Source organism: Lupinus angustifolius, chromosome LG10 (assembly GCF_001865875.1).
Source record: "Lupinus angustifolius cultivar Tanjil chromosome LG10, LupAngTanjil_v1.0, whole genome shotgun sequence".
NCBI classification, from domain to species: domain Eukaryota; kingdom Viridiplantae; phylum Streptophyta; class Magnoliopsida; order Fabales; family Fabaceae; genus Lupinus; species Lupinus angustifolius.
This window is the reverse complement of record NC_032018.1, coordinates 4314722-4323894: the sequence shown is the minus strand read 5'-3', so window position 1 is coordinate 4323894 and position 9173 is coordinate 4314722. Positions and strand designations below refer to the sequence as shown.

Genomic DNA, 9173 nt, shown 5'->3' with positions numbered 1-9173 from the left:
GAGATCAAGACCTTGGAAACTCAAATGTCCAAATCTTTGATGCCAAACTCAACTCTCATGATCTGTTTTGGACAACATACACTCTTGAGTATCAACCTGAATCCCAATCTTGAAGGTTCTGTTTGTTGAAAGTGGAACCTTCAAGATTAGATTCTTATTTCCATCAAACACTTTCAACTTTCTATCTTCCATGAGCATAGTGTAAGCTGTCCAAGACTCAACAAGTTACTTCTCATCTTGGGAACAAATAGTACATTCTGAATGCAGGAATGATTTCCATCCCTTCTTTGAATTGAAATGTCACCTATTCCTTCAGCTTCAATGCAACTATGATCTGCAAACTTAACTTTGCTCTTAGTAGTTTCATCCAGAGATACAAACCATTCCTTGTGGCCTGTCATATGATTGGAGCACCCTGTGTCTAGGTACCAACAATCATCCTTTGTGTTGTCCTTCTCTGTTGTTACCATGAGGAGAACCTGATCTTCATCAGATTCATTTTCTTGGGCTAATTTAGCCTCAACATCTCCTCCTCCATTGACAAGTCTGCTTCTGCACTCAGAAGCATAGTGCCCAAAGATCTTGCATCTGAAACACTGAATCTTCTTCTTATCTAGCTTCTTTTTGTTTCTCTTCAAAGCTTGATCATTCACACTGATTCTTTGTGAAGAACTAGAACCAGGTTCTTGTCTAGAACCCTCATGACCCCTATCTTTCTCACCCTTCCACTTGCCTCTCATTTTCCTCTGAAAATTGCCTTGGCTCGTGAACTTCTTATTGAATCTGGCTTGCAAAGCTTGTTCTGGATCTCTGTCTAGACTTCTCTCCTTGATTCTTTGCTCATGAGCTTCCAATGAGCTCTGCAATTCCTCAATCTTGATGTCCTCAAGATTCTTTGACTCCTCAATTGCCACAACAATGTGATCAAACTTGGGGTTCAAAGTCCTCAACACCTTTTCAACTATTAATTGATCCTTCATAATCTCACCACATCCATTCATTAGATTAGTAAGGGTTCTGAGTTTAGTGAAGTAATCAACAATGGTGTCTTCATCCTTCATTTGTAGAAGCTCATATTCTCTCCTCAATGTCTGCAATTTCACCTTCTTTACCTTCTCTGCTCCAGCATAGCATCTTCCAAGGATATCCCAAGCTTCTTTTGATGTCTTGGAGTGTGCAATCTTCTCAAAGTTAGAGTCATCTACACACTGATGGATCATTGCCAGAGCTTTGCAATCTCTCTTCGTGCATTCTCTGAATAAAGATCTCTGAACTTCAGTGGCTTCATCTCCCACTGCTTGAAATCCATCTTGCACTACATCAAGGACTTCTTGATATCCAAAGAGAACTTTCATTTGCACTTGCCATCTTTCATAGTTCTTTCCATTTAGAGTTGGTAGAACCATTGTGAATCCGCTATTACTTGCCATTTGTAAATCTCCTTCTTCCTTCTTACCACAGAACCAAGATCAAAGAAACGATAGCTCTAGATACCACTGTTACAATACACTTGGTGTATGTTGCAGAAGAAGAAGATATAAGAAAGCAGAAAGAAGAACAGGAAAGAAGAGATAGTGATTGAATGAATATATTGAAAAGAGAGTGTAAAATGTAAGAAGAGTTTATCAATGTGTATTATGAATCAATCATCTCATTCATCAAACAACCTTCCTTATATAGCAACAAACAAACTAACTAACAAGCTAGAAAATGAAAGTTTCTAAAAACAGAAAAACTGAATTACAAAATCTTTCTAATTTTAACAGATAATAAAGTGACGGTGTGAAAAACTTTTACACCGTCGGTATATACAATTTTTTCTCATCTAGCAAATATATAAAAAATTAGAACTGATGTAGTAAGTTGCAACATCCGTGGGCAATTCCCTCTATAAATTATGAAGCTCTCACTCTCTCTAAAATCCCCAATCACCCTTTTTCTTCTCTCTTTTCTCACTCTTTACTTATCTCTCCTCACAACACCTTCCAACAACAACAACAAGCGAAAACAGTAACAATGGCAACCAGATGCAGCACAATCCGCCACATTGTCCAGATCCGTCAGATGCTACGCCGGTGGCGAAACAAGGCACGCATGTCATCGGTCAATCGTGCACCGTCCGATGTGCCATCAGGACACGTGGCAATCTGTGTTGGTAGCAGCTACACCAGATTCGTTGTGCCCACCACGTACCTGAACCACCCCGTATTCAAGAAGCTTCTATTGCAAGCGGAGGAAGAGTACGGTTTCTCCAACCATGGACCGTTGGCTATTCCCTGCGACGAAGAAGTGTTCGAAGAGATTATCCGGTTCATTTCCCGGTCCGAACCGGGAAAGAATTCGAACCGGTTTTTTAATGTTGAGATTGAGGATTTTCAGAGGTATTGCCACTTGGGTGTAAGGAGAAACCTTGATTTCTGGCCCGAAACTCGACCGCTGCTCCCCGGTTTAACTGACAAAACTATTTGGTAGTTTCCGAACCGGATCGGACCGGTTCTAGTCATTTAGCAACGTTGGAGAGATGTGATCTATGTCCATTTCAGAAATGACTAGATAATTTTTCAACGGCTCAAAGAGAAATTGATACTTCCCCACCCACCAAATAGAAAGGTAAATTGTGGGTTTCACTTTTACCCCATCGTATGAGAGATTTTAAGGTGCTTTTTCATTTTATATTGGACCATTGGATATTTACTATTTGGTGATATTTAAGAGGTAAATTATTAAGGTGCATGCAAATTGGTCCAGAGTAAACTCAGCAACAACAAAAATTGAGTGGTATATGATAGAAGCACTTCAAAATATAAATGTAGTGGGGTATGTAGAAAAAAACATAGACATAACCGTTGGTGCAAAACTCCGAGGAAGGTTGAGGAGATGGCACAAGGGTGGTAGAGGATTTTCCACCGAGTCGTCCCGGGTTCGGATTGGTGAGTTGAGAATTCAATATTTTCAAGGTGACTATGAGTCTCTCGACTCGAAGAGTTTGGGAACTTTTGTAAACTATTATGTATTCATTTTTTATTCATATGATGAATGGAAATGAAAGTGTATTTAGAAATTTGAAATTTCTCCTTGTTCGATAATCAATATATTTGCCTTCTTATACAACGCTTCTGAGTTCTGAGTTACTTTCCTCTTTAGTTTCTTAATCAATGTTTTTATTTATCTTACATAAAGTTGGTCAAATAATGTAAGGCTAGACCCTAGTAAATATAGTTTATAAAATCAAATATCTATATTTAATTCCTAAAAGTCACATTTACTATGCACCTAGAAAAGAAGTAATTCTTTACCTAGTGATAGATAGTTATAATAAAATATAAAGGTACTAATTTTAATATTCTGCTATTTTATATTTATGTTTCTGCATTCTTAGGCGCTGCTGTAGTTTTCCGTTATGGGTTTCATTAAAAGTGAAATAAAATTATAAAGATAGAGTACAATGTTTAATATATTTTTTTAAATTGATGAGTACATTAGATACTTTTTTTCTTCATTTGTCATTCCTACTCACGTCAACATCGAGTAACACCTTATTATTCCATACTTTGTTGCAAAATGTGGTAAAAAAACATTTTCTTTGCTGGTATCCTTGTTTTGTTGAATTAAATATATGATATGGTTGTTTGTTTGTGTGGACGTTGCAATCATGATAGCAGTTGTGGGAGTTATGATGACACCAACCCATGTGAAAGCAAACCAAAGCAAAGTCATCTTTCCTCTCACTTACTCAGTTTCCACCTGATTCCAATTTGTCCCATGTTCCAACCTTTTTTACTTGTTAATTTTGGGTACACAGTCACCTCTTCAAACTTGATGAATGAAACTCTAGTACTCTACAAACATATTTTCATTATGATATAGAATTTGTTATTTCAAGTCTTAGGGATATTAAGGGTTGAGCTTAAGGAAATTTAAAGTAGTTATCCTTTATAGGAAAATGTAATAATATTAAGTAGATTAAAAATCCACCCAATTACTTCCTCAATCCAAGATAACTTTTTCTGGTCTCTTAAACTCAACGGTAAAAGCCAGTGTCAACAAAATCATCTAAATATTACCGGAATGTATTTTTTATTTGGTAGAGTGGTTTTCCCTCAATGTTTAAAACATTAACATTTTGCTAATATATGCTAATTAAGTTACTTCAGGTATGTATAATAAGCAACACAATTATATCTTGGAAAAACAGTATTATAAAAGGAGTTTAATTTTAAAATGAGTAAATAAAATTGTATTCAAACTTCATTTGATAACATGAATAGAGATCTCAAATTGTTAAATGGATACATAATTACTTTGTCACTTTATATAAAAACATACTCGCCTTTAGAGAAATAAAATAATCATTAATAATAGACATGCATAATTAAGATGATAATCCTACCACAAGGATGAAATTTATTAGGGGTATGTTCCAAACTTACAATTCATAAAGCAAAGTTGGAATAGTTTGTTATTGCTTAATAACAATAGAACAACAATACATGACGTTCAATATCACTGGACTAGGCTGTCATGGATAATTAAAGAGGCGTGGCGACTTGTGGATATATTTATTCATTGTGTTGGTAATAAGAGAGATGAGAGTGTCCAATAGATTGAACAACTATGATATACTCTTTGTCCTACATAAACACATATATTAATGTAATTAAAGGGCCACGATTTCACAAGTGGAGAAGAAGTGGGTAAGGCAGCAGTGTGGACTGTGGAAGAAGATGTGAGAGAGTATTTCACAATTTTTATTTAGTCAAAATTAAAATTTTAAGGATATAAAATTCCTACTCGTAAATATTTGTTTTGCCACGTATTTCATATGTCGTAATTTCTCAGTAGAGTCTAATATGAGGATATAGTGATAGACCATAAACTTAAGGAGAAATTCGTTTACATTCAAGTTAAATTACACTAATTACACTAAATCTAGCCATTGATTTTTTAAATTTAACAGACCAAATGAATGAAACTAATGTTATCTAAGATTCTTCTTTTTCTCTCTCATCAATTATTTCACTCACCTATTTGGGAGTGCTCATCTGTTGTCAGACATTTAGTGTTATTCCATGTGCCATGACTTTGTGATTAGTCAGAAAATTACTTCAAATTTAAATTTTAACTTAAATATACTTTTTTCAACCAATCACAAGGTCATGACATATGGAGTGACACTAAGTGTGAGACGACAAATGTACACTCCTATTTAGTCTGTTGGATTTAAAAGATCAATTGTTGAGATTGAATGTATAAGTTGTATTTAAACGAATCCCTCCTTTTATATATATATATATATATTTATTTATTTATTGTGTGGTTTCCGTTGGTTGCACATATTCTTCAATTTTGGACTAATCCATTGTTTAGTTGGGTCAAATATTATGGAGGATGATTATTATTTGGAAATCTTCATTACATAATGAAGGGAGGGAGTAATCTTTACTCCATGCTTTTGTAATTTTTACATGGGTATCCCACCATGCATGTTCGAGGTATCGTGTTCATTCTAAGTATTTGACAATATATAATCCAACCCCACAGAATATCATTAGTGTCACAATCATATCATCTTTTAACAATCTACTCCGACTTTTAAGCACAAACTAGTGCTTAACATTTTCACGGATTTGACATTTTTTCTGAGAGTGGAGAAAATCAATTCTGGAAAAAATGAGAAACATTAGTAGTGGAAAGTGGAGATCCTTATCACATATTTTCCAGAATACAACAGGACGTAGAAAGAAAAGAAAAAGATAAATCCATGACCGTGTTAGCTTTTCGGCTATAGCTAGGAAGACTAAACCTCACCTAATATATGGATCTTTGAATGTGATGGTGGTACAAATATCACATATCTTAATCTGTATTTCATTTTCTATCTCAGACTAATCAAATTAAATATTATCATATGAATAATAAAAAATATAAAACAAAAACATAATATTTTGATTGGTCCAAAGCAGAAAATGAGACACAGTTTAGGATATGTAATCTTTATCAGTATTAGCTACCCAAATCAACTGTGAGCACTCCAATTTCTAACCATCAAGGTCTACATCCATAACCAGAAATGAAATTAGATTCTTATATCAACTGTCATTCAATTTTCAACTCTATAAGCTTGGGGCATGTTCATTTGCACTTCAAAAAATGTGTTCGGGAAGGCTAAGATGAATTTCAACTTGTAACAAAAATTGAAAAAAAGCCTTGGTTAACCCTTCAAATGGCAAGCTATTATTCAAATTTTCTTCCCATCAACGACTAATTTTTTATTTAGAATCGTGAAAGTGAATTTTACGTCATTAAATTAATAACTTACTTATTATACACTAGGATTCCAACATCATCATATCATAATTAAGGAACTCAATTAGTGCCTATAAACCAGGCTTGACCTTATTGGTTCAGACTTAAGAGTAGATTATGAATTTTGTTAGGTGTTTCTCCTTCTCTAGTTAAAAGAAACTATCTTGTCACCATTTATGAAACATTTAATATTATCAAAAAAAATTCCCTCATGAAATGACGATGACCTCCCCACTCTAAAAATTTAGACTCACCCAAAAAAAACTTGAGGTTAGGTCGTGTATCAGTTAAAATACCGTTTTGTATCACTTGTATTTGAGTGTTACTTACGTGCATATTATTCATAAATATAAGTAAAACGTTACACCAATTCTCATATTCAACGTTGAAATAATAAACTCAAAGAATTTTTTTGAATTCTGCATGTACCTCATACACAGTGCATATGATTTTTCCCGCTGAAAATGATGATCTTTTGGGACGGTGCACATGCTATTGTCTGGACACTATCTTAGGATGAATAATAATCTACACATAGTCATTTTTATTTCCCTGTTTCTACCACATGCGAAGTTATGTAATCAAACTCTGCTTTTGAGTAGAAAAACACAAAATATTTCACCAAATTTAGAAGAAAGGTGAATATGTCTCTTCATTCCCTGGCTATAAAATGAAGCTAACAGGTAAATGTCTCTTAGTTCCACCGTTTTGCTGCCTCCGAAATGGAAGTATCTTCATGAAGATCCCAAGAAGAAGATGTATTCCAAATGCAGCTTACAAGATGAAAACAATAAAAATTGGATCTCCAATTGAGTTGAAAACGATATGGCATATGAAGAAATGAGTTTGACGTGTCATTTTTCTTTTTCTTTTTTTATTTCCCCCATTATACTACTCTTACTATTGGCATATGGTCTCAATAGTACTTATTACTCAAATTTCAAATTTTTTATGAGGGAGATGAAGAAAAATCTAACTTTTTTTTTGTTTCCCACAGGTATCTTGTACTGGAGGCAATCCTGTCCAAGCCGGGAACATCCACAGGTACGTGGGGCTAACTCTCCTAACCGGCATTTTTTCCATCTGCAAGACTCGAACCCGGGTTCTTGCTTAAGAAGTATGTACCACTTGAACCAACACCCGTTGGTAGAAAAATCTAATTTGTCCACATGTATAATAAAGTATTACAATATCGTCTCATTCATGTAATCAATCATACCTAGTGCGACTAATGCTTGATCATTGTTATATACTACTCTCACTATTGCCCTGTGTTCACAGCAATGCCTATTAATCAAATCATGCATACATGACTTTGAATTCGTAGAATGTTAATATTTTATTTTAAAACTAATTGATAGAGAGATAAGTAATTTAACAAGTATTTAATTTACATCAGAATAAGAACAAAGACAATGTGAGACTTACTTCTTAACATGTCTCTTTATAAAATATTGTGAGATCAACCAACTGAGTTAAATTTGACTCACAATAAAATGACATCTTTTATCTAAGACGATCACATAGAAATTGAACTTCGGCTTTAATATTATATTAAATTTTTATCTGTAGCATAATAACTCAAAGATATATAAATCACACACCTGATTGGTACTGCAATTCCTATTAATTTCGGGAGACTAGGATGCAAAAAGCCTGCTTACAGCGTACTACATTTTTGGGCTATATTACAGCTTACCATGGATCATTGTAATAAATGTTGAGAAGAGCTCAGTTGAAATTTCATAAGGGTGAGGCCCAACTTATTCGAAAAACCACTAAGTAAACCTATAGTGACCCGGTAGAAAAAAATATATGAAAAAGAGTAAGAAGCCCATCACTTTGTTTTGGACCAAAACCCTTCTCGAGTCTTGAGCATTTTGAAAAGTTTGTCCTGTAATCGAATACATCTAGCTCCACACGATAGAAATTGAAATAAGAGAACAAAAATATATGAACTGACAGTTTAAAAGTTTTATACATTGTTTATTTATTATCCGACATTCACTTTTAATTATTACTAACTTTTAAACAATGTAAAACAAATGAATAATGAATAATCTACTGGCTGTGTATAATTTATACATTGACAATATATAAATGTTGTACTCTTAAACCAATGTATCAAATACATTATGAGAACTTAATGTACCAAAAATAGGAACTCAGAAGGGCCTTAGCCCTTATCACCTTATGTATGTATATAAAAGAGTTTTGTGAGAAGGAGGATGAACGTGTATATTTTTCGTATGATTCATCACTAAGGCGGAAAAGTTCAGTACAAATGAGTATTTTTGGGTAGATAAGTACATATAGGTTTTTGTATCCAAACTCTAAAGTCATTTTTATATTTGGAAAACCTCTTTTCAATTTTTTTTACAGTTATGCATGTTTAATCATTATCGGAAATAGGGAGAAACAATATGTAAAAGTTGAAAGTAAGATCCCATAAAGGGGCAGCAAAAATGATTCTGCAACAATGGAAGGAAAATGGTAGATGAAGAAATTGTACGAAAGAATTCATGAAGGGGGACCGGTGTATTAATACAATGCAGGTTGTTGGAGAGCCAAAACATGTGCATAAAATATGTTACTTTTCTTGATTAGACGTACTACATCAGTTATTTACTTTCACTTAGATCACCTAAAGAAAATTATCTTTTCTAAATATATTTGATATTTATAATATATTTAGCATGAAACAACTAACAAGTGAAATGATTAATTTTTCATTCACAACCCTCGAATACAACAAGGATGGATAGTTTTTCTTTTATATAATACTAGTGTGTACAAGCACTCCGTGTCTGCTAGTGAATATTGCATGATACTATGTATTCAATTTTTATATATTAACTTTTAGAATT

The 9173-nt window shown here is 33.7% G+C and overlaps 1 protein-coding gene across 1 annotated transcript; it reads left to right on the top strand.

Moving 5' to 3' along the window:
* On the top strand, window positions 1881-2758 carry LOC109358407 (auxin-responsive protein SAUR50-like). The gene has a single exon (XM_019602610.1). The coding sequence runs from the start codon at window positions 2017-2019 to the stop codon at window positions 2470-2472; it is 456 nt and encodes a 151-aa protein (XP_019458155.1). The 5' UTR covers window positions 1881-2016; the 3' UTR covers window positions 2473-2758.

Bases quoted from the DNA above. Each gene is read 5' to 3' on its own strand.
- LOC109358407 (XM_019602610.1), top strand. From the start codon at position 2,017: ATGGCAACCAGATGCAGCACAATCCGCCACATTGTCCAGATCCGTCAG.